We start from the raw sequence: 25746 nt of genomic DNA on the forward strand, positions 1-25746 counted from the left end.
CAGGGTTACTATTGCTTGATGAAACACCATGACCAAAAGCAAGTGGGGAAGAAAGGCTTTATTTGGCTTACACTTCCACATCACTGTTCATTATTGAAAGAAGTCAGGACAGATACTCAAACAGGGCAGGAACCTGAGGCAGGAGCTGATGATGATTTCATGGAGGAATGCTGCTTACTGGCTCAATCTACTTGTTTTCTTACAGAACCCAAGACCACCTTCCCAGGGGTGGCCTCACCCACAGTGCACTCAGCCCTCCCACATCAATACAATCACTAATTAAAAAAATGACCTAAAGGCTTGCCTGCAGCCTGATCTTAAGTAGCCATTTACTCAATGGAGGCTCCCTCCTCTCTGATGACTCTAGCTTGTGTCAAATTGACACAAAACTAGCCAATCCAACACCCCAGGAAAGATTATTTTTGATCAGGCAGTGTTTATGGCTTGCACACCAACGACAACCTAATATCTGTCTTGTTTTTAAGAAAAATTCATTTTTATCATTTTTACCTTGTATAGGTGTGTGTCTTCATGCAGTGATGTGCACAGAGTGCAGGTGTCCTTGGAGACTGAAGGTGTTGGATGCCCTAGAGTTGGAGTCATAGATGGTTGCAACGCCCCTGATGTGGGTGCTGGGAACTGAGCTCGGGTTTCCCGGAAGAGCAGCAAGTGTTGTTATCTACTGAGCCATTTCTCCAGGACCCCTAATATTTGTTTAGTGTTAGAAATCTCTGCAGTCGGGGAGAGCAAATGATTGGAACACCTTTTATGTATGTTTTATCAAAGCTAAAATTAAAATCCCAAGCCAAAAACTAAGAGAGAAAAAAAAAAAAAACCTAACTTCCTGGACCACCGCTTATGAGCCAGAGACCTACCATGTTACTTGACCGAACATGTTAGTTCCCTGTTCCCCTCTGCCCTGATTTCCCATTTGGGTAGAGCCAAAGATGCCACCACAGTCACTGTCCAAGTCAAGACTTGACTCTACACATAGGTATATCCACATGTATGGAGGTGCCTATATAAAATGCACCTTGAGTCAAAGTATAAAATATTCACGTCTAGTCATACTTCATATGACATTCAACTTCACTGCTCACACCAATACACACCACAACTCAACACACATGATGTGTATATGTCCGACACACAGTGGAATAACAATTTATTTGTGGAAGGGAGGATCATGGGGTTTGGATAGGCATAAAGATGATGACTTGGGGGGGGGGACACCCTGACTGCGTCAAGAGAAGATGCTGTGTGGTTTGGCTGTCCAGTGTCCTCCCACAGGCTCCTTTGTTGAAGGCTTACTTGCTGGCTGGGTAACGAAGGCTGTAATTAGCTTTGGCAGCGGGTTAATCCAATGATGAACCCATAGCTGGGTGGGTTCGAGGACACAGTTGGAGGGGGCAGGCCACTGGAGCCACAATTGTCACATCTTGTCCCCATGCCCTTTCCTGTCCTTCTTTCTACTTCCCAGGCTCTATGAAGTGAGCAGCTCTGCTCGTCCACATTTCTCTCATCATGATGTTCTGCCTCACTCTCCCCCACGGACAACAGAGCCAACAGACCACAGACTGAAAGCCCAGAGACGAGGAGGTGAATCGCTCCTCCCTTGAGTGGGTTCTCTCAGACATGTTTTCCCAGCAGCAGAAGCCGTGTGAGCCGAGTCATGAAAAAGGTGAATAGAAGTAAGTAGACAAGGGAAGAATGTTATTTTAGGCAGAGATCAACATCAGCATGATCATAATACTGAGAATCAACATGGCTGGGAAACACTGACATTCAATTGTGAAGTGGAGTAACGGTAGCCATCGTAAGCAGGGGGTTGACGTTTGAGAATTACTAACGGCTTGCCCAGAGCTGGCCAGCTGGCGAGACTTTCTCGTCAGTGATGGGCTCCAAAACTGTCACGTCCTCTATTCTGTCGACATAGCCCTCATCACCACAGTGAAACAGAACGTGGTTGTAGCTCTTTGTGTCTTTATAGGTATACCTAACCCAATTGCACTGCAGAACCTTAATCCGCACCCGAGGCCAAAAATAGGGTTTTTGAGGTGATCTGTCAAGTTGCCACTAATGCATACCTGCTCAAGTTCGTACTGTGACATATAAAGAAATGTGTATGAGATCCTTCTCATCAGACGTTTCTCTTTCACGATCTCATCACATCTGTATGCACTGAATGCTCTGTTTGGATTCAGGTGATGGTATTCCATGAACTCCCTCCTGGAAGTGCTCTGTGCAAGCAGGCTGCACTGCAGGCCCAGCAGGAGCAGAAGCGTGCCCCAGGACTTCAGAGAGGACGCCATAGCAGGCACCAGGGCCACCTAAGTGGGCACAGGAAAGAGAAGGGACAGTATTGAAGCACTAACCTGTAGGCTGAGCTGCACTTTACATTTCTATTCCCACATAATTTTGTTTCCCAGTGATATCCCTCTTGATAGTAATGATAATTGCAAAAAAATATATTTTAGACTGAGTGAACCAAGAAAAAATTGCTAAAAAAAAAAAAAAAGATGGAATTTATTTTGAAAACTCTAAGTTCCTTTTATATGCCCTCACTTCTACTCAGTGGAAGGAGTCCATCACTCTCTCACGAGCTCTAGCTAACTCCTCAGCGCTCAGAAGATCGTATATCCAAGAGACTTGTCTTCAGAGTTCACAGACTAATCCCCAGTGAAGGAAACAGAGCTGCCTGGGAGATACTGCCAAGCAGGAAGGCTTTGGTCCCTGAAATTGTAGCCCGGGTTGCATGTCACACTGGTTGCACCATGATGCTTCTCATGTCTTGACCCCCTCAATCAAATGTGTAATATTAATGTCATATTAATATTCAATTAACCAAATGCCAAGACGAAAACTGGCTTCACAGGAGTGAGTCTGGGTAGAAAACAGAGTGTGATGTTTGCAAAGACTTCTGCTTAAACAGAGTCTGCCCTCATTTACAGAGTGTACCTGGTCTTTTGAATCATTCCTTTTACTCACAGCCCTTACCTCATACAGGCCTGATAGATCTTTGAGAGCCAACAATAAGAGGAAAAAAACTTTTGAGAATGAAATATTTCCCCTCATAGTGGACTCTTAAGCACGTTCTCCGCGTATGCGGCGTGCTAGCTGGATACCTTTTGGCATATTTGTTAAACGTTTGGCATGGATAGCACACAGGTTGGTATCTTCAAAAAGGCCAACCAGATAGGCCTCACTTGCCTCCTGCAAAGCACCAATAGCTGCACTCTGGAAGCGCAGATCCGTTTTGAAGTCCTGAGCAATTTCTCGCACCAGACGCTGGAAGGGGAGCTTGCGAATCAGAAGTTCAGTGGACTTCTGATTACATCTGATTTCACGGAGTGCCACAGTACCAGGCCTGTAACGATGAGGTTTCTTCACCCCTCCTGTAGAGGGCGCACTCTTGCGAGCAGCTTTAGTAGCCAGTTGTTTCCTGGGTGCTTTACCACTGGTGGATTTGCGGGCAGTCTGCTTTGTAGGAGCCATGGTATGGGCACCTCCTTACTTACCCCCACCCCCACCCCTTCTCCTTCGGCTGGAGCTCTGCAAGCGAGAGGCGGCGCTGGCGTGAGGGAGCGGCGGCGGCGCGGAGATGGCTGTGAACACAATTCAGGATTTTTTTTTTTTTTTTTTTTTTAATTTTCACTAAACTACAGCTAGAATTCAATAATTGCTTCGATTCCTAAGGGGGACGTGCTGGGTAGAAAGGAGGCTGTCACTGCAAGTCCGGGAGAATTTTCAACCACCATCTCCAGGTGACCTTCTCACCAGGGCCAGGAGTTCAAGGCGGATGTGGGTGTTTGCTCAGGACTGAGGACAGCTGCTGCCAGGCCGTGCTCTGCCCTGTCCCAACTGCTTCAGCCAGGCGGCCCCTGAGAGGACATTGTCCAACAGAGAAAAGAGAACATGCAGGCTGCTCGGGAAGGCTCACATGAACACTTCATTTTGGCCTTCCCAGACTCCATTCCCCTTGAGGCTGGGACACCTTGAAGCTCCATTTGGTTTGATTCACCATGCGCCTTTCACCATCCGAAGACCGGTTCCTCTGGGGTCACTCTCCCGCGGTCGGGTAGTGTCGCTCTTGCCCGGGTGGACTTGGTCTGTTTGACCTAATCCCACATTCAATGGGGAAATCTGGAATAACTATGAATCTCCTTCAAAAACAAACAGAAAACAGAGACAAACAAACAAAAATAGCTTTCGGTCACATCTGAGTAATAAGAGAGCTGGAACCGGAAACAGGTGGGCTAAGACAGGATGGAGTTTATTATTAAATTCAACTCTCTTTCTGCTCTCTGAACACTGGCTATCCTTTCAATGCACTGCCTGGGCCAGTGATGCTGAAGTCAGAATTGGGCTCATAATGTCTGCCGGAATAAACCAATCCTTCCCATCTTTAAACTCTGCTGCTCTCAGAGAGTTGGCTGTCTGGGAAATCAGAGGGAAGTCTGTCTGTCTCCTAAGTGTATTTCCTAGCAAATGAGAACAAAAACCATTCCAAAGTCTAGGCTTGTCCTTCTGTCCACGTCATCAGCCTTGTGTCTGAGATTCCCTTGGTCTTCATTATCTTCTCTTTTTGTGTACTGGAGGTAAGTTCACCTACACCAAGGCCACCGAGCCTCACATTCCTCCTGAACCACTGTCTGGATACCGTCCTAACTGAAAGGCTGAGGACAAATTGCTAGATGTGAGCGGCTGCACTACTTAGAAGGTTTGTGGGAAGCTTTCTTTCCGCAGAATGAAAAACAGATTATACAGAGAAAGAACGACAAGGAATCAGGCTAACTAATCTTGGTAGAGGGAATTTTATCTGGTATTTAGTTGCCTTCATCTCCTACCTTCACCCCCTCACCCCCACCCCCCCCCCCCCCTCTCTCTCTCCTGAAACAGCTTCTAAGTGCCTGTTTCAAAACCATTTTGCAAATTAGGATTGTAACATTGCTATCATTGATGTGCAGGGTGTTTCCCACGTATAATCTCAGCACTCAGAAAGTGAAGACAGAAAGACTGATGCAAGGTCAGCCTCGGCTGCACAAATAAATTCCAGGATAGCCTGGGCTACAGCATGAGGCATTTTCTTAAAGAATGATATAACATATAATAAGTATTATTGTCTCCTTTTTTATTTTAAAATGATTTTATTATTCCGTGCTCATGAGTGTTTCCCTGCATGGGTATCACGTGTGTGCCCGGTGCCTACAGAGGTCAGAAGAGGGAGTGAGTTTCCCTGGAACTAGAGTTACAGACAATTGTGAGCCACCATTTGGATGCTGGGAACTGAATCCCTGAAACTGGTGTTATAAACAGCTGTGAGCTGCTGCTCCGGTGATGGAATCAGAGCTGGGTCCCCTGGAAGAGCAGCCAGTGCTTTTAACTGCTGAGCCATCTCTCCAGCCTCCAGCACCTAGTACTCTTGATTAATAATACCATATATCTATTATATATATTATATGTATATATATTCTATCAGTTCTGCTCCCCTAGAGAATACTGACTAATACAAACACAGTAGAAGGAATTGGGGAAAATAGGAATTTTAAACAAAAGAAATACAGGTGAACAGCTTCAGAAAAGCTCATAGCCAGGCATGGTGGCACACCTTTAATCCCAGCACTCCAGAGGCAGAGGCAGGTGGATCTCTGTGAGTTCCAGGGCAACCTGGTCTACATAGTGAGATCCAAGGCCGCCAGGACTACATAGGTGAACCCTGTCTGGAAAAACACAAAACAAACAAAACCAAAGTTCATTGCCTCAGGAGCACATGGGAAAAGGTGGCGTTGCTGGAGACGGCCATTGGTAGGCAACCATCCTGGCTTATCTGGAATACTGCAGGAGTTCTGGGGCTAGGCCTGTTACAAGATGGCAAGCAAGAATTTGAGGATTCCTCGGAAACACTTGGTGAAGCTGGGCCTGGTGGCACAGGTCTGTAATGCCAGCTCCGTGGGAGCCTGGCGGAAGGTCAAGGCCTCCTGGACTGCAGAGAGAGGAACGTGCATGCAAGCTTCTTGTGCACCTCTGTGGCTCCGCTTGTAGGATCTTGATGTAAGAAGTCCATTGTGTATTGTGAGCATTTCCACTTCCACCGGCAGAAGTGATACATAAGGCAAGGTATAGAGCATGGAATGCAGCTTGTCCAGGTTCGTTTGGGCATGTCACTCATGCAGCATCTCCACATACTCAGTCCTTAGAGGCTCAGCAAAGGGCCTTGTCCAGGAGATTTATAGAGTTAAATCTCCACCCTAATTCCTGGAGACTGGTGGGAAGGGCTGTGTATTTCAACTGTCTCAACAATGGGTGTTTTTCCTGACTTACTTATCTTGAGATTTTTAGGTCTTTAAGTCACTTCATTAGCATAAACTCAGGCCTGATCAGTGCTATTACTCGGGAAACAGCAGGCAGGAACTCTGTGTCCGAACTAAGGTGACACATGAATGACCAGCTCTCATGGCTGCCTGGAGGGTGCCCAGGAGAGGATTTCTCTTCCCACCTTCTCTCCTCACTCTAATGTGTTTATGCAGATATGACATTGGGAGGAAAATCTTCTCTTGTATCAACTGGCATCCCATGCTTCAAGGACCGTGGGTTTATTTACATAATTGTCTTGGCACACTTCCTGGGCTGCACTTCGGGGGAGACTTTCACTTAAGTCAGGGAAGGGAAATTCAGATAAAGTCTCTTTTTCTAGTTGCTATTATTCAAATGTCATCTTTTTTTAACATAATTTCTTTATTTATTCTTTGGGAATTTCACATCATGCACTTTAATCCCGCTCATGTCATACTCAACTCATGTCTTCCCCTCACGAATGCAGCACCCCAAGAGAAAATATAGAAAAATCAAACTTAAACAAAAAAGCAAGCAAACCAATAAAAACAAAAACAAAACAAAAAGCTCTTCACTACTCTGTCATTCCTGCCTCTCACCACCTCTTGTTTGTCCTGGTGAGCAGCCAATATTTGTACACTAATGTCCCGTTAAGTGTGCAAAGTGGGAAGGAACAGGTGTTATTGGAGCGCTGGGCTCGGGGTTTATCTCTTGTGGTCCCAGTATGTGAGGTCCTGCCACTGAATCACCAAACCAGACAGGAAAGGCAACATGGGAACCACAGAGGAGCTCTAAGCAGTGTCAGGGTGCGGAGAAGGCAAGGACCCTGACGTCTTGATCCTGTCTGTGAGGGGCTGCCAAAGCGCTGAGATTACCAGGGAATGGATGGAGGCAGGAAGTAGTGAGCAGTTTCTGTCCAGCTGTGGTCAGGCAACTGTGATGTCTTGATGGTCAGACGCATTGTCTGAGCCAGGGAGATGGCGCGGTGGGGAAATGTTTGCCCTGCAAGCAACAACCTGGGTTCATTCCGTGGAATCCATGGTGAAAAGAGAGCACCAACTCCCAGAGTTGTCCTGTGTCCTCTTGCTAATACCTGCGCACACACTCACCACACACACACACACACACACACACACACACACACAGCACACACACACACACACACTCACACACACTCACACACACACACTCACACACACACACTCACCACACACTCACACACACTCACACACACACACTCACCACACACACACACACTCACACACACTCACCACACACACACATACACACACACAAACACCACACACTCACACACACACACACACTCACACACACACACTCACACACACACTCACACACACACATACACTCACCACAAACACACACACACTCACATACACACTCACACACTCACACACACACTCACACACACACTCACATACACACACTCACACACACTAACATACACACACACACTCACACACACACACACACACACACACACACACACACACACAATCCTGAAGAGGAAAGCCATTACTCTCTACCCATCTGTTGATCTTGGACTCCATTTCACCACAGAAGACTCACGAAGGACAAATCACACTCGGCCAGAAACTTCAAACTGGTTACCTTACTGTCAGGCACACAGTAAGATTGAAATGACACAGAGAAGATTAGCATGGCTTCTGTGCAATGATGACACACAAATCTATGAACTGTTCCACACTTAAAACTGGGTGGTGGTGGTACCTGCCTTTAATCCCAGTACTTGGGAGAAAAGGCGGGTGGATCTCTGAGTCTGAGGCCAGCCTGGTCTACAGACTGAATTCCCGGACAACCAGAGCTCCACAGAGAAACTCTGTCTTGACAAATCGAAAAACCCAAAAACCCCCAAAAACAAACAAGAGAGAGAGAGAGAGAGAGAGAGAGAGAGAGAGAGAGAGAGAGAAAGCTGGGCGGTGGTGGCGCACGCCTTTAATCCCAGCACTCAGGAGGCAGATCCAGGCAGATCTTTGAGAGTTTGAGGCCAGCCTGGTCTACAGAGTGAGTTCCAGGACAGCCAGGACTGTTTCACAGAGAAACCCTGTCTTGGAAAAAAGAAAAGAAAAGAAAAAGAAAAATGAAAAAAGAAGAAAGAAAGAAAAATGCCAATAATGCAGCACTCTGATTTGCCACGTGAAGACCTGGAGGTGTTAAGCAAGGCTGCCTCCAGGTTCTTGTTCCAGGTCTCGTCTTGAGTGGGATCACGTTCTGTGCCGTGAAGGAGACAAAGTTTCTCTGTTGTAATGGATCTGATGAGTATTTGTCTGTGACCAGGTGGATAGGGACACTCAGGGGCAGGAGTGTTCACAGACTGGAGGGTCACTGAAAGAGAGCAGGGAACACAAATCCATGACACAGTGGGTTCCACAGACAGCTCTTTATTATGATGAACACGCGGGAAATCTGTCAGTTAAGGGGAGGGGTAAAAAAATCCGGGTGATCTACTACATTTTTGACACAGCATTTTAAAAACCTTAGTAGCCACATGCTATAATAATACCAAGTAACTCATATCTTTCATTGTGCCAGCATGTTATTTCCAAGTTCTTAAAGGTTTCCCTAAGGAGGACATTTAGGAATGGCAGGACACATACATAGTGAAGAAGGGGGAGCCCTGGGTGAGTAGCCAGTTCAGCTGGATTTTTGTCTGAGATCTTCCACTGTTCTCATGGGCTTCAAATCCCTTAACTCTAAACTTCTGAGCACAGTAACGGTTTTGGCATCAAGGGAGGGGTGAGGGCATTGGAATGAAACATCAGGGACAAAAAAGGCACTTTGTAACAGTTGAAATACTATCTCAATACTTGTCTCGGGTACGTTCCTCAGGATAGAATCTGGGAGAAGCAAGCTGTCAGGGGAGGTTTTCTTCCTCTCTTGGATGTGCTGCACTTCATGCAATGGGTTACAGTGGGTATCTGTGGGTATACGACATGGGCAATGGGAACAAAGCTTGAGGCCTTTCAATACATCCCTCATCACGACTCTCACTGACTCCGAGGTCAATCACCGGTTGGTGACCTGCTGCAGCAGCTGCGGGATGACCTCTATCTGTCAAAGTGCACCGGGACCTCTGGGTTACCCTCACAGGCTATGACCACCCGCCTGGTGCTGGCCCTGGCCCTGTATCTGCAGTTGGGAGCCCGAGAGCCCCCTGTCTCCCTGCAGTCGGTGACCTTCACCACGCCCTCGTGACAGTTCATATTGCCGTTCTTGCACTGGATATTGGCGGTGCTGCAGATGCCGCGGATGTTCCAGATGTCTTCGTGGATGAAGGTGTTGAAGCGCTTGCACTGAGGAGCGGTCATCTTCCTTCTCTGCATCATCACGTTGCAGTACCTGTCATCGCCACCCGTGTCCTGGGGGGCAACATGCTGTCTCAGGAACCTCTGGTACATTCGATCTTGGCCAGAGGAGGGCTGCACAAGCCCTAACCCCAGCAGGGTCAGCACCAAGAGCAGAAGCCAAGTCCGGGTCCTCTGCAGAGCCATCACCACCTAGGAAGGGCCTGAGAAGGAAGCAAGAAGAGGAGGAAAGGGTAAGGACTGGGCACTGGAGATGGTCTCAGAACGGCAGAGTGAAGTCTCAGGAGACTCTTCCCTTCCCCCTTCCTTCCCCTTATGATCTGCTCGCTTTTTCCTGCTCCCACCTTGTCCACCCTTTTCTCTGAGAATGAATAGTTTAGCAACATGGGCCTCCCTGAGAAACGACCCATTCTCTTTACTAAATGACACGTGGTATAGCCAGCCACCAGAGGAAGCCAGGGCAGAACTGACTGGGTGGTTAGTTTAGTTATCCAGGCCTGTGTGACAGGAGTGTAATACAAGGAAAGGTAAATCTGCAAAGAGCTGGAGTTTGAGGTTTGTAAGAGCATTAGCTAGTAGGATCATTAGGGAGTGTTGGGTGTCCCAGAAATTTCCATTCCCAAAGGTGTAGACAGACTGGAGTTCAAGCAAGTCTACCTGTTGCCGATTTGAATGCCCTGTGTCTAGGAAATGAGAAAGATAAAGTAGAACAGACTTCCGTCTTGCCTTTCCTCTCCTGTGACTATTTTGTTAGTGGAGTAAATGAACACATGTTCCAGGGGTGTTTGGGGGAAACGCTTTACACCTCTGTTAAAAACAAATACTCGTCTCTGTGAGTTCGAGGCAGGCCTAGTCTACAGAGTGAATTCCGGGATAACCAGGGCTGTTACACAGAGAAACTCTGTCTCAAAAAACCAAACCAAGCTGGGCGGTGGTGGTGCATGCCTTTAATCCCAGCACTCAGGAGGCAGAGCCAGGCGGATCTCTGTGAGTTCGAGGCCAGCCTGGACTACCAAGTGAGTTCCAGGAAAGGTGCAAAGCTACACAGAGAAACCCTGTCTCGAAAAACCAAAAAAAAAAAAAAAAAAAAAAAAAAAAAAAAAAAACCAAATACCCCCTTCCTCCCAAAGCTCAGGGATCATTGGGAGGGAGGGAAGAGATTGAAAGGCAAGGGGTGACTGCAGTGAAGCAGTGTTTTCTGGGCACAACAGGCGACTTGAACATATGAACTCACAGCTGTTTAGACAGCATGCACAAGACCTATGCAGACTCAAGCCAGACAAAATCCCAACCTGGAGGGGAGAGGTAGGCATGAAGTCTCACCCCTAAGTCAGGAGCCATTGGCAAGTGATATCGGCTTAGAGAAGAAGAGTCAGTTTTCTTTAAGGATGTGTGACTCCTGGTACGTTGATCGCTCCAGAGGATAGTCCGCACCCAAGAGGATTTTGGCAGAACAAACTGGACTCAATGGGTTTAAAAAATAAAAAAAGGAGGCTATGAAGCTGGGTGGGTGGGATGAGGGGGGTAGATCTGGGAAGAGCTGGGAGAGGACAGTGAATAAGATCAAAATACATTCTATGAAATTCTCAAAGAATTAATAAAAAACATTATTTAAACAAACAAAACAGGACCATAAAGACATGGCCAGTACTTTTCATCAAGAATGGTTTAAGGAATGGCTATCAGATGCTGCCCTCTGGCGGTCAGCCCTCAGATTGACTCCCAGGCACATTGACAAGAGCAAATAAAAACCATCCCTGATGCAAGAGAAGTGGACACCTCAAAGTAACAGGACAGTTGTTTAAGATTAAGCAGACTTAACAATGCAAGCACAGCCCAAGAGCTGCCTTCCTCAGAGCTGGTTTGAGTACAGAGATACCATTGTCCTTCTCTTCAAAGATGCGGCTCCAGGATGGCAGATCCCGCACATGGCTGAAATGACTTATGGTCATGTGTACTTCATCCTACCTGAAGCCTATGCTTTGGTAAGTGATAATTACCAGTACCAAATGCAAGTATTACTCTTTAACACTCCCCCCAATTTCACAGCCACGTCTATGCCCTACTTCTGTGCCCCCAGCTACAGATTTGAGACAGCATTACCACAGTTATTAGTGGCCTTGAGGGACTTGAGGTTGGGCCCTCCCTCATGTTTGGTTTGGGGCCTACCTCCTGTTTCTCTGGTAACACTAGACAGGTGAGCATCAGCTGAGCACTCTGTGGGCTTCCTGGTCAAGAGTGGAATATCTGCCCTGGGTGGTTACGTGATATTCTGTTCCACTCCAAAGATTAGAACATAACCTACTATTTTCTCCTCCTTAGGGGTTAATCCAGCTCTACTTGTCAATCACCTGGCCAAGAAACCAACCCTCAGAAAGACTGATGATCTAAAAGCACACTAAGGAGAGGGATGGGCGATTATTCCTTTAATGAGCTAGTGCAGTTAACCTTCCCAGAAGTCCATCCCTCAGCACAACCACTTACCGAGCCGCTAGCCTGCAGCCTGCTAACTCTTCTGGATTACTCAGAAAGCCGTGTTTTCTTTGTTGTCCATTCTATCCCTTTCTTTCAGATACTGGCCAGATTGCTAACCATGCCTTCCTAGAACTCTGGGCTTTCTTACTCTTCCCCTAACCCTCTGCCTCCACCCCTACCTTGTGCTGCTTGCTGAACTCCACTGCTGGACATGGCTGCTTTCCTAGACCCTAACTCAAAAGATATTCTTTTTGTCTTCCTCTTCTCCATCTTCTTCCTCTGGTAGCTGCCAAGGTTTACAGCTTGCCCTCCATTATTTTTTTTAAACTCAATAAAATGTTCTCAAGCTTCCTTCTGAGTCTGTTTCTAAGTTCTTTTTTTAATCAAGGGCACCCAAAAGAGGGAACAGCACATTCTGCTAACACCATGTCAGGCAGAGGGGAATTATGATTCTGTCTTCTGTTTCTCAAATGGCTTATTGAGACACAATGCCTTCCCTGTAAGTTGACATTTCACTCTAAATAGCTTTGCATTATGATAGAGCAATAGACTCAGTTCAAACACACCAAGACTGTGTTCGACTGCTTCTCCATCAACGGGTGAGAGAGACCCATCCGGTCATGTGATTTTTGTTGTTATTGTTGTTTGGTTGTTGCAGGAATAGGATAACTCCTTCTACCATGTGAGTCACTGAATAAACTGGGTCATCCATCTCAGTGGCAAGCACCTTTCCTCAATGAATGACATCACTGGCCTTTGAAATTTTATTTTTCAAGGTAACTTTTCTAATGAGAGACATTGGAAAACTTCCTCTTGTTTTCTGAAGAGATGGTGGTGATTCCTGGTGCTGAGCATCAGCAGCTGACTCCCCAAATTTGAATACTGTCAGGAAGGCTGGGCTCACTCAAGTACTAGCCCACAGCATGAGGACTGTAAAAGTGGGACTTTGGGCCCAGTTTAGGGCAACGACAGCAATCAGAGACATGTTAGATAAAACTGCAGCCCTGATATTCAGACATCCACAGGACAGCCCAAATGGTGGTTTTCATTTATTAGCAACTGTTTTCTAAATACAACATTTAGGTATGTGTTCATACGTCTTCCCTAGCAAGACACCACCTACAGAACCTGTAGGCGGGCCAGTGTACCAACCGCATCCCCCAGGAGGCATTTCACACTTGAAGACAAATTTGGCTGAAGAATGCAAAATAAGCTGGGAATATTTCTATAACTTCCTCAGGACCCCACAGTTGTGCAACATCACTCAATAAATAAAAGATTAATGATAAAAAGTATATAAAGTAGCCAAGTTTTTAAATTTTAAATAAATTAACGGTGACAAAGCAATGTCTTTGGAGTATTCCCTTACCATCAACAATAAAACCATTCCTTAGGACAAGAGGCAGACACTCAACGGATAAAAGGGGAAATTGGATGGGCCATGAGAAGGGAACGCAGTCCCGACTCTGCAGTCTGGGAAGCACGTATTTCATCACAAGTCAAAACTGCTCAAGGTCTACCTCCCTCGCCAGCTGTGAACCCACACTTCCCAAGAATCCAAGAGGAAACCTTATTTCCAAGGAAAGAATGTGTGCTAAATCGGGTGTGCCCCTGGTGGTTCCTGACTCTACCTTTTCAGATGGGAATTCCATTCAGGGCATCTTCTGAGTCACCTTATGACCCCACTTATCAAAAGATAGAGAAAAGGGGCTAGAGTGGCTGGATCAGCAGTTAAGAACTGGCTGTTCTCGCCAGGACCTGGGTTGGGATCCCAGCACTCACAACGACCATCAATAACTCCAGCTCCAAGGTATCCAGCAACTCTTCTGACCTCCCTGGGCACCAGGCACACATGTGGTGCACATACATACATACAGGCACAAACACATATATTAAAAGAAAATACACATAAAATAAAATAAGTCATTTTTTTTTTAAAAGAGAAAAGGGGAGATGTCCTAGCATCCTTTTAAGAAGTGACTTGAGAGGCACCCAAATTGTACATAGGACTAATCCAAGACTCTCGGTTGGGAAGCCCATACCCACATTTGGGATGTCTCACTTTCTGAGTGCCTCTCTCACAACCTTTATGTTGATAGTCTATGTTAAAATTATCCTTGATAAAAATCCCCAACTCTGCTTCATACAGGCTAGTCTTGAAATTCTTTTCTGTGTGTGAAACCATGAATCTGCTTTGGCCAGAGTTGAGGTCCTTAAAGAAATGAATGGAACTCATTAAGTTGCTGAGGATGGGCAGCATGAAGCTGTGTCTGCCCCCCAGTGCTCACATCTCTGCTGGTTTGTGTGCTGTGTGTAAGAGAAAGGAGGAGTGGAGGGGGAGGATATCTTTGGTGTGCCAGCATTTAACTGTAGCTCCTTTCTCTAAAGGCTCCTTTGGTGACCTATTGCTTGACTCTTTCAAAAATTCTCATCTGTCCCATCTGTAAATCAGTTATCATCCTCACCACCACATAAAGATGAAGTCCACAGTCCCACTGACTGACAGGTAAGGAAGAACATCTCTGCTCTTGCCCCTCCCCCCAGGGAGCAGCTGAGTAGAAAATATACGAAAAGGTAAATTATCTAGGAACTAGTGATTCTTCCAGACGGATTGTTAATGGCTTTAGAGACATCTTTATTTATGTGCATCATAAATCTGAGACCTAAGTTTCAGATACTTCATTTTCTGGCCATTGACAGTGAAAGTTGCCATCATTGTTCTGGGTTAAGATGGGATTTAAAAAAAGCAGAGCCAACTCAGTGCCAGGGGCCTGCCTGCTTTGGACTGATGACAGACTCATCAAAGTGGACAGGCAAGCCATTTTCACAGGCAATAACAATGCGTCTGAAATCTCTGGAGGCTCGGTACCGGCACCGACGCCCGGAAGACCCTCCTGTATGCCTGCAAGTGGTGACCTGGAATTCAGAGATGCTTATTCTTAAGTTATTTTCGTAAGGGTTTCCGTTTTCTCCACAGACAGCCTTGATGCTGTCCTTGTTGCCATGAATAAAGGTGTTGCGATCTTTGCAGGGAGAGGTGAGGTCTCGTTTTCTCATCATACTACCACAGTATCTGTCGTCCCGGCCCTTTGGATTGGCATCATAGTGCTGTTTCAGGAATTTGATATACCTGGCGTCATTTTGAGCCAGAGTTGATGGGGTCACAATGAGACCCAGCACAAAGACCAACAACAAGGGGCCCAGACTCATGGTCATCGTTCCAATAGAGATTCCTGCCAAAAACAAAAAAGGAGGAATGGTAGGCTCTTGGAACCACATTCTAACTTAGGATAGAAGTGTGAGGACTTTTTCCTCTGATAGGACATTATAAATCAGTCGTCCTCAGTCATCTAACTCATCCTCTGCTTGGGCCTTCCTAATGGACTGCAGGACCCAGTCATCTTCCTCTGTCTTTCAGGATCACCATCGGCCATAGCACAGTTAAAAACTAGTTATGTTCTTAGTCACTTATTCCTTAACTTGATAACTACTACTCAACTCCCTGTTGGGCCCAGGAACTGTGCTAGATCCTGGGACACAAAGACCTTTAAGATATACCAAGGACAGGGGCAGCGGTGTGTGTCTGTAAGTCCCAGCTACTTAGGAAACTGAGGCAGGAGGATTGCTCAAGCCCTGGAGTTCCACACAGGCTTGGGCAACATAGAAGACTCCCTTTGGGAAAGACAGAGAAGAACGGAATAGAGATGTGGCATCCAGGGGAAGCAATGGGGCCTCCTGAGGTGAGACAGGTGCTAACACAGGAGCTGAGAGCCATGAGGAATGACATCCAGGGACCATGAGCACAGGGTCAGCCGATCCCCCAAGGCTACAGAGATGGGGTTCCGGGCACTCGGGTCTCTCAGTTCCACACCAATGAGGAAAGCTGTTGAGAGGAAGTCACCCTGGTGTGAAGGGGGGCAGGTCTGCTTCTCCCAGAGGGCAGAGTTGCCATTCAGTGCACAGGAAGAATGGAGCAGTGGACCTGGAAGAGAAGCTTAGGAGTGAACGGGGGAATTCCGGCTTGTTCCTCAGTCTCTTCAGAAGACCTTGGACGACTCGGGAGAACAGTTTCTAGTCTGCCCTGGGTTTGTAATGTGGTCAACACAGGCATAAGATCTTCCAGTGTGGTAAAACAAACCATGACAAAAGGAAACTGAGATCTCTTCATGAAGCCAAAGGACTTACAATATGCTAGAAGATCTCTCTGGAAAGGACAGAGCGAAGACCACTGCCTTCATCTTCGAGAGCCTCTCAGTTCACCTGGCACCACATGTGTCCATCACAGACCACACACCTTAGGGCCAAAGGTACCTCTTCTGGAGCTTGACCCCCTTGTGGGCTTTGAAAAGATGTTATTTCTCATGAAATTTGGAATTCAGAGAATCAAGAGGCATTAGGTTGTCTGTGGTGAGCAGTGTCTGATAATACCCTTAGGTCTTTGGAGAAAAATGTAAAGATCACCCCAAAACCTAACAGCCCTCCTCATAGTGGGTCTGCAGAGATGGCTTGGCAGTTAAAAGCACATACTGCTCTTGCAGAGGACCTGAGTTCGGGTCCCAACACTCACACTGAGCAGCAGCTCACATCTACTTTCAACCCCACTCCAGGGGATCTAATGCTTCGGGCCTGTGTGGACACCTACACTCTCTTACACATACCTGTCCACAGACACGCATGCATACACTTAAAATAATAATAATAATAATAATAATAATAATAATAATAATAATAATAATAATTTTTTTAAAGCTCTATAAGGAGAAAATTGTTCAGTAAGAAAAAGGTGGGCTTGAGGACATGCTGTGAAGGAGAAAATATAAGGATCCCCTACTACCCAGCCCAGTAACTGATGAGTTTTGGGTCCTAGAAAACATGGTAGATGGCTTCTGAGGAACATATATCTAAATATGCGCCTCACTACAAAACCCATATAGGCCTATACCCCAATATACAAATGCCCCCACATTTAACAACAACAACAATCAACTTTTAAGTTTTGAATATTTTTTTTGTATACAGGGTCTTGCTCTGTAGCCCAGGCTGACCTCAAACTCTTGATTAAGAACCACCAGGCTCAGTTAAGGTATTTCTGGAGAAATGGAGGTAGGAGAATCGGAAGTTCAAGTTCATCTTGGTTCTATAGCCAGCTCAAGGGCAGCTTGGGATACATGAGACCTTGTCTGTAAACAAATACCAAGAACGTTGCATCTTTCAGCCTGAAGATATGTTACTGAAAGGGAAGATCAGCCCCAGGTAAAAATTTTTTTCTTTCTTTTCCCTAAAGTGTAGTACATTTTCAGCTGCATTAAGTAAATCATTAATTGTATTTTTGGTTTCTCTCATGTGTAAGTCTGAACAGTTTTACTTTTACCTCGTGTGTGTGTGTGTGTGTGTGTGTGTGTGTGTGTGTGTGTGTGTGTGTGTGTCTAAGAAAGGCGAGGTCCTGGCACTCAGCCTGTATGTAGTCTGCTCCTCAGTGCAGGGTCAGGATGGTGGCAGGCATCTCGGAGGTTTTCGGGGGTCTAAGACCTTACTGAGCATGTGGGAGACAGGTGATGGAGAAGGAAATGTGCTGTCTTCCTAATTAGCCTCTGACGCTAACCCACCCTGTCTGTTTCATGATAACTGTAGACCATCTCGGTACATGGCTAAAGAACACCAACTTTTTGTGATTTCACAGTCCTGAAATAACAAGCTTCCCTTAAGCATGCAGATGATAATCTGTAACAGAATCAAACTCGAGGTGTTTTGTTGTTTATTGAGAAAAGATGGTGCCCGAGTGTAGAAGGGACAGCCCCCCTGAAGAATATCCAGCATTCACGTGCAGCGGCTGCTCTAGCAGAGCCGCCTGGCAGAGAGAAACCCAGCTGCTGGAAACCCGCTTGCTGAGCTCTTCACGTTTGTCTTGGGGTTAACTTTCCCGGGAGTGATATCTCTTCAGAAATTAGGAAGAGTGTATGCGTGCGTTCAATTATAAAACGGGCAAGGAGGGCTGATGCAAGTCAGGGGCTACCCTGGCTACCCTGTGAGCTCCATGCCAACCTAAGCACACACAAAATAACAAGAGCTGGTAATACCTGAAAGAGTCAGCAGGTGGCAGCAGTGGCTAGGATGTTGCCATTTGGTAGGAGGACAGTTGACCTTTGTGGAGGTCAACCTGTACTTAAACCCTTGTAGGAAGGAGTACAGGTTGTGGGAAATGTGAACTGGCAAGCAAACTTGCCAGGCTTTAGGTAGTTAGGACACCAAAGCAAGAGCCATATGGTGGAGGATCCAAGCACTAGGGAGATCACAAAGCAGATATTTCCTGGGTATCAGATTTCATGGCCTCTGTTTCCAAGCACACCATTCATTACTCATGTGATCTTGGGCAAACAACCATTTACCCACCCATATTACCTGATGCTGTATAATCTACATTTGAGCAGTATCTTTACCTTGAATTCTTTAGTATTCTTTACCCTGAATCATAGTGCTGGCTTCACAGCAGACTCTCAATAATCCCCCTGGTGATTGACTTCCTTTTCCTCTCCAGGCCTATGTTTTACATGAGGGATTCTAGCTTTGAAAGTCCAGGAGTCTATGGTTCTCACTAGGCTAACAGATCCTTTATCACAATTCAGCAGCGTTGGAATTATGGAACAAATGCATATAAAGTTAGTTGATGGTACAAGACACCCACTGAAGGAAGAGGTGATGGGACAACCTTGACCCAGTCAGCTGAAACACATCTTCCATGAAGGTTGTCTGTGTAAGCCAAGCCCAAATATCATGAGTAGACTAACACTGGGGGGGAGTCTTTGCCTCCAAAAAAGACCCTTGCTTTTTAGACTTAGAAAGCACTCACGTCTATGTGGCCAGGTAAAGAGGTTTCTTATTTCTAATTTGCAGAAACTGCACATTAATTTTTACTAACTCACCTAACGCAGTTCTCGGGTTTATTATAACTTCATTTCTCTGAAAGATCCAAAAAAACCGAATCGCAGCAGCACACCATCACCACCAATGTCTACTGTCCACTCTTGTGACTCTCTCGTTAACACAGTAAAATTTCCCCCAAATCCAGGTGAAGTATAATAGTGAGAAAACAAGTGACGGCTAGATTATTTGGGGTGCAGGTGTAAATCTGCCAAGGCCAAAGGTGCTGAACTTAGTCCCATCCACAGCACATGACGGTCATTCAGGTTTCTGACAGGAGAACCCGTTCCCACTCTTCTCTAGACTCATTCTATCCGTTCTTAAACTAATCTCACAGTCCTCACAAGAACCCATGTTCCCTGCTTCTCCCCATTGGCAGCGCTTTGTACCCAAGAGCTGCAGCAGTGTTGACAGTCCGGGGGCAACCTTTCCTAGCTGCACCCTCACTGACTTGTGTATCTCCAGCAACACTCCCAGAGGGAAGCCTAACACCAGATGCCTAGTCTTCCTTCCAATCTTTCCTCCTTCCTTCCCCCAAGCTACCATCTTTGGATCTTGGGACACATTCCACTTTGTTTTTAAAGAGCATCCTTCATTTTTGTAAAGGAAAAAAATGAGTAGGAAACAGTGCTGAAAGCATATTTCCTGGTTTGGGGTTTTTCTTTTTATTCCTGCCAAGCCATATGCTTGTTATGGAGGGAACGGGACAGGTCAGATGCCCTTGGGCAAAGGGTTTCCCAAGCCTTTTGGAAATTTATCACAACTGAGGAATCCCTCCTACACCTCTGTCAACTGCTCTCAATTCCATTCACTTATCTTCACCCAGGTACAAATATCCCCAAAGAAACCTGCTTTCATTTTAATTAGGCTCTGACTCATTTTCTTTTTAATGCCTGAGCTTGGGTCCAGAAGTCCTAAGGAGGGATGATTGGTTTCATTAAAATAGATAAATGACTATAAATAGAGTAGTCGAGTACCCAGGAGGAAGAGTCTTACCAAAGCTGGCCAGCTTTCCTCCCACTGGAGTGGAGTCTGGCTGTTTGCTCCTGGAGACCAGGTCCAGCAGTGTGAAGCTAGAGGCTCCTCTCAGTCTGGTTATATAGAGGGCTCATGAGAGGGGGTTGGGGAGAGCATTTCTAAGGACGTACTTTGTCAGAGAGATGTAAAACAAGGACAGAAACAGTGGACAAACAAGGAGTCATTCACCTTTTGCCTGGGCATGCCTGGGCCAAATATTGACCGCCTAGTAGATCAGATGTTTGCTCAGAGATGATGTTTGCTAGGTATGGCCTTTGTTCCAAAGCCGCCTCTTTCATGTGTATGGTCCTTACCGTTGCTCACAGTAGGACTGAGGTTCCGCTCTTCATATGGCATATGGTAGATGCAAAACCATTATCTCTGATCTTAAGGTCAATCTCAAGAACTTCTTTGGAAGAAGTCTAGAGGAAGGAGAGAGGCAGCTGTGCCCCCACCTCTGGAAGCCTGAGTACAATTACAAAACCTGCTACCAACCTTCTGTTCTTTAAAGTACAATTACAAAACCAATTGTCTACCTGTCTAACCATCCCCAAAACTATGTGAAGAAAGTATTGTGTACCTTTGCTCTGCTTATGAGGAAATACCGAGACTACACAGTAGATAAACCACGGGGTCAGACTTCTGACATAGAAAGCAAACAGGGAGGTAGTAAGGAAGTTCACTAGAATTGTTACATATTAATCTTCAGGGCTGGGCAGATGACTCAGTGGTTATGGACACAAGCTCAATTCTCCGCAGCCACATGGCAGTTCACAACCATGTATAATGATGCCTTCTTCTGGCTTCCCCAGGCATTGCATATGCCTGGTACACAGACATACATGCAGACAAAATACCCACATACAGGAAATAAATAAGTATATAAAATTTAAAGAATTGTTACACAATTATCCCCTATGGAGGGCAAGATTGCAATATTTTAGCTCTTTGTCAATTTCTAGACTTTGCTCCATCATTCTGTGTAAATATTTGTGTGTAGTTTAAGCTGCACTAATTTCTAAACAAAACAAAACAAAACAAAAAAGTAAAACTCCCCAACCCCTGCCCTACAGGTTGATAATGAAGGGGGTAGAGGCAGAGGCGAGGGACAAAGCACCCTGCCCCACATGAGAACCCTGGTGGGGATATTGAGTCTGGGCACAGGAACATGGGCATCATTGACTGACTTGCTCTAGCAGGAGGAAGAAGACAGCATGTCAGCATCCGCAGACGCCCTCAGCAGGGCTGTTCCTCTGTGTAGCAGGAACAGAACACCCTCAGAAGCTGGGGCAGGACAGATGCAAACAGGCAGCCCTGGGGCGCTGACTTGCAGGCATGTTCACACCTAGACAGGGCACACTTGGAGAAGACTGCTCTTACCTAGAGTTCCCACCGTGTGGGGGGGATAGAGCTGGTTTCACTTCAGGTTGGTGGCACTGAGGACACAGGCTGTCAACTCTGCATTGGGAATTAATCTCATTGTCTCTCCATTAGGTGGAACCTTTCCAGAGAAGAAGACTTGCTTACTCATGTCTGTATTCTTAGTGATTCACACCTAAGTCCTCATCAACTGACCTAGAGCCATGAAACTCTCTGGGCTTCTCTTGAAAGGTTCAGAGATGCAAGATTTGGTAGCAGTTATTAAGTAAAGCTTGATCGCTAAGGAGAGCAATCTGGCTAGAGGGGTTGGCTGATACTGCCCTGGGGACTGATGAGGCCATCCGGGTGTTGCAATAGATCTGGGAGAGCTCTGCTCTTCCTGCAAATGCTGCTGAAGTTGGCTCATTTGCCTTTGCCAATGAGCTATTGTTCCCGACCACTGCGTAAAACCTCTAGGAGTCTAATTGCTATAAAAAAGCGCACCCCTTTAATTTCAGCACTTGGGAGGTAGAGGCAGATGAATCTCAGTGAGCCTGGTCTAGAGAGCTAGTTCTAGGACAGCCAGGGCAACACAGAGACACCCTGCCTCAAAGAACCAATCAACCAAACAAACAAAAAGAAGCTGCCCAGAATGTGCACATCCTGAGGGACGCCCTTCAGTGGAAAGGCCCTGCAGCTTGAGAAGGATGGTGGCATGGGGACCTGGAAAGGACAAGCCTCCACACTTCAGCTTTGTTGAGGCACAGCCCTCCTTGGAGTTCCCCTTTGTCCTCATCCCTTCCCCCCTCCCCCTGCACTCCTAACCCCACTGTGACTGAAAGGGAAAGGGTGGGGTTGAGCTTAGCTGACTCAGCCAGCTCTTGTGGCCTGCCTTCCCTCTGCATTGGTGACTGGAGGGTTCTGGAGTCTCTGGAAAGGAAGGCACAAGCACACTTCTGACCACAAGCACACTTTCCTGCCCACGTGACCAGTGCAAATTTTGTTCTGCCAAATGCCCAAATATAAAGGGTTTCCAAAGTCCAGAGAGGCAAGAGCACTGAGAACCTTCAGGGTGAGTAAGACCTCTGTTGGTATCCTACTGGGCACCGAAATGCTCTGTGTGTGGACACACTGTGTGTGGTGGGGCCTACTTAAATGAATCCCATATCACTTTTTAAACAAATGTGGAAGAACCGAGTTCCAGAGTCATCAATCACCCATTTGTTAGAAGGGAACAGCCAAGTTTATTGCAAAACCTGATGGCCTCATCAGTCGCCAGGGGAAGTATCAGCCAACTCCTCTAACCAGTGAGGCCCTTTTTTTGGTAAACAGGGACAAGGCAGACAATTCACTATAACATACAGCACAAAATCTACTAGTCTCACACAGCACCTTGCCCAAAGAGTGCAGCCTTCCTTTTTTTAGGACTATGCAAGAGTGTGGCAGAGCAGCCAAAGACTCACAGGGGCCATGCCTCTTCTCTGAAGTCACTGGCCCTTCACCTGGCAACTCTGAGGGTTTAGAACCAGCTCAAGTCCCTGATGAAAACCCAGGCCTTTTTTTTTTTTTTTCTTTTTTTCTTCCACGTTGGCACATATTGAAATAGAAATGGATATTTTTAAAAGTTTTGTATTTTATTAAGACGCAAAGAGTTATAGTCTATGAATAGTGAACAGTGTGTGTGTGTCGCTAGGGCTCAAACCCAGGGCCTCACACATGCTATGTAGACTACCACTGAGCAACATCTCTGGGCCTGAATATTATATCTTTGTCGGTAATTTTAATTTATATGTAACAAATGGCAATTTTAAAAAGTCTTCATTTAAAAAGACATTGTTTTAACCGACCAGACAATGGTTGTGCAAGCCTTTAATCCCAGGACTCAGGAGGCAGAGGCAGATGGATCTGTGTGAGTGAGCCCAGGTTGGTCTATAGAGCTAGTTCCAGGTCAGGCTCCTAAGTTTTAACCTCCCAAAAGCATTCCCCTTTCCTGGAATTTTTGTCCGTTCTTTCTCCAAGCCAGTAGTATCTATGGACACATGAGGCATGAAATTCTCCTTCCCAGAATTCTAGTGTTGGGTCATTTTCCCTTTGCATAGAGTGTATGTTTGATTCTGTCCTTAGCACTCATTGTAGAACCAAGTGTGGACGGCTGGGCGAACTGTGTAAATTCCTTTACAATGCTAACTTAACACTTAATCAGTGGCAGAAGTAGCAGCTGAAAGAGAAAAAAGCTCACAGGACTAGAGCTTGAGGAAGTCGGGACACAAGTGGTTGAGGGAGAATGTGAACAAAGTCCTCCCAACTTCCCTGAATCTCCAAACAAGACACAAATTCAACATCCACTTCCCAGCATACTGGGCTTTGGCCTAGTCCTGGCTTCCAGTTTTTCTCAGAATAACTGTTTATAGAGATTGTTCTCTGCTCAAACATAGATACAATGGAAAATCTCAAGAGATGTTTCTCCAGCTTGCATCAGTACACTTTTTAATCTGTAATTGGAGGCAGTAATAATGCTTCCAGAGGAGCTCCACAGAAGGTCCACGGGATGCAGAGAGAAGGATGAGAGAGCTCCCGCAGAGCTCTGCATCCCTACAAAGCGGAGACACTGCTGCTTCACTGATGACTCTTTCAGACCTCGGCTCTGACCCTGGCCATAGCTGGTCCACTTTTTCTAAACACCTCCTGTTAAACTACAGTTCGACTCCACATTATCCGAATCGTGTTACTGATATCCCACCACTCCATGAAATCAAGATGAGAACGGGGCGGGGCGGGGGGGGGGCAGCCTGTGACAATCTCTCGACCTTCATTTTACAGGTGAGGAAATTGAAGAACAAAGAAAGGAACATTAATCGACCGAGGAACATTTGACATTCCTGCGACCATAAGCTTCCTAATGCGCGACACGACTTTTATATCCCATTGGAATGATTTCTAGAGAAATCAAAACTAATTTTTAAAGTAGTACTGAAAATTATTTAAAGGAAACCAACACTGATTATTTCCATTAATCTCCCGGACATTTGACTTCCCCTTTTATTAGCGAAGAGTTTCTTGAGTTAACGCCGCTGTGACTAGCAAACTGGCTCAGCGCTGAGTGGTGCGGCTGCTCTTTGAGCAGCTGAGGCTGCTCTCGGGAGCCGGCCAGCGGCTGTTCCGATAGATACACTGCTGAGGTTTTCAGCGATGGCATGCATGAACTAACTGTAAAGATTACTGCCGTCACAGAGGGAAGATGCTGGCCCCCTGGAGATGTCCCAGTATAAGGACATGGTTCCTACGGTTCTTCCTGAACAAACATGTTCCATCATATTTGCACTGCCACGGTTTGGTGTGCTGTCTCGGAGCAAGAGAATCCCAACCGCCCACTAACAAGGCATGGAGGAGCTTGTTGACGCTTGCCTCCAAAAATTTCACAACACCACTTAAGGGTGAGTTAAGGGCGGGAGACAGGAAATAGAAAACGACAACACCCGTCCTCAAATGTTAAAGTTCCGCGTGCACAAACAACCTTCACAGGACTTTTTCACAGATCTGATACCAACCTAGGAACCCTCAGCTCTTCCTTATCTGAGCAAGCGCGGGCGGGGTTCCTGGAACTCCTCCCTTCGCAGATTTTGTGGTCCCCTCCGAGCCTGGGCTCTAGACAGTGGCCATCCACGCTGGACTCTGCCAAGCTGTGGAAAGGGAACTCTGGAAAGGGTATCGCCGACTCTGGCAAGAGCTGATGCCCGCCTCACCTCACTCAGCTCCGCAATCAGACTCGAGATGTCGTCTCCTCCCAGGAGCCCCACCACCGCCCTCGGTTGGAAGGGACTTCCAAACCGTGGCGGAGCAGGAGGAGGGACCCACCTGGCGCGCAACTGGAGGCGGCGGCTTCGTTTCTCACCCTTGTTTTCCTAGTGGGATGCCGAAGAGTAGAAATGAAATGTCCTTCGGAATCTCGTCCGGGATATGGGTGAGGTCGGCTTCGCCTGGCCACGCAGACAGTTTGGGGCGGGGTGCAGAGGAGCGGAGGGTGGGCGTTCCAGCCTCGGCGGCTGGGACCAACCGCACCCCATTTCTCCAAGGATGCCCCTCCCCGCTGGGCGCTGCTTGCAGAACCCAAAGAAGTGACCCCAGCCTCCAAGCAGGGTACCAGTGTGGGGTTCTGCGCAGAAACCAGACTGGCAGATGTCCCGAGGACCGCCACGAGGAATAGGAGCCGCTGATGCTACAGAGACGCTGAGGGACTCTGGGAGGCCCCCCGGGGAGCTCTAAGAACCCAGAAACTTGGTGTTTTGTGCAGTCCTGT

The 25746-nt window shown here is 46.6% G+C and overlaps 3 protein-coding genes and 1 non-coding gene across 11 annotated transcripts; 1 reads left to right on the forward strand and 3 right to left on the reverse strand.

Moving 5' to 3' along the window:
- Positions 1–3069: 3069 nt before the first annotated feature.
- Positions 3070–3518, reverse strand: LOC114696006 (histone H3.3A-like). Its single transcript, XM_028873522.2, has one exon. The coding sequence runs from the start codon at positions 3493–3495 to the stop codon at positions 3085–3087; it is 411 nt and encodes a 136-aa protein (XP_028729355.1). The 5' UTR covers positions 3496–3518; the 3' UTR covers positions 3070–3084.
- A 4445-nt stretch (positions 3519–7963) lies between these two features.
- Positions 7964–8066, forward strand: LOC114696067. The gene has a single exon (XR_003734955.1). It is a non-coding gene; the product is annotated as a U6 spliceosomal RNA (small nuclear RNA).
- A 674-nt stretch (positions 8067–8740) lies between these two features.
- On the reverse strand, positions 8741–25658 carry Rnase4 (ribonuclease A family member 4). 4 transcript variants are annotated; one of them, XM_028873525.1, is made up of 2 exons: positions 25305–25658; positions 8741–9883 (listed from the first exon to the last, which is right to left on the reverse strand). In XM_028873525.1, the coding sequence occupies exon 2, from the start codon at positions 9864–9866 to the stop codon at positions 9423–9425; it is 444 nt and encodes a 147-aa protein (XP_028729358.1). In that variant the 5' UTR covers positions 9867–9883; positions 25305–25658; the 3' UTR covers positions 8741–9422. The 4 variants fall into 4 exon arrangements, with proteins under 4 accessions (XP_028729358.1, XP_037064468.1, XP_028729359.1 ...); XM_037208573.1 differs by having other exon boundaries at positions 25342–25429; XM_028873526.2 differs by lacking the exon at positions 25305–25658 and adding an exon at positions 25193–25266.
- LOC114696007 (angiogenin) lies at positions 14770–25429 on the reverse strand. 5 transcript variants are annotated; one of them, XM_037208569.1, is made up of 3 exons: positions 25305–25391; positions 21471–21591; positions 14770–15388 (listed from the first exon to the last, which is right to left on the reverse strand). In XM_037208569.1, exon 3 carries the CDS (start codon positions 15369–15371, stop codon positions 14913–14915), a length of 459 nt encoding a protein of 152 aa, XP_037064464.1. In that variant the 5' UTR covers positions 15372–15388; positions 21471–21591; positions 25305–25391; the 3' UTR covers positions 14770–14912. The 5 variants fall into 5 exon arrangements, with proteins under 5 accessions (XP_037064464.1, XP_037064465.1, XP_037064466.1 ...); XM_037208570.1 differs by lacking the exons at positions 21471–21591; positions 25305–25391 and adding exons at positions 16057–16137; positions 20070–20128; XM_037208571.1 differs by lacking the exon at positions 21471–21591 and having other exon boundaries at positions 25342–25429.
- Positions 25659–25746: the final 88 nt, after the last annotated feature.

Source organism: Peromyscus leucopus, chromosome 9, assembly GCF_004664715.2.
Source record: "Peromyscus leucopus breed LL Stock chromosome 9, UCI_PerLeu_2.1, whole genome shotgun sequence".
Classification (NCBI taxonomy): Eukaryota; Metazoa; Chordata; class Mammalia; order Rodentia; family Cricetidae; genus Peromyscus; species Peromyscus leucopus.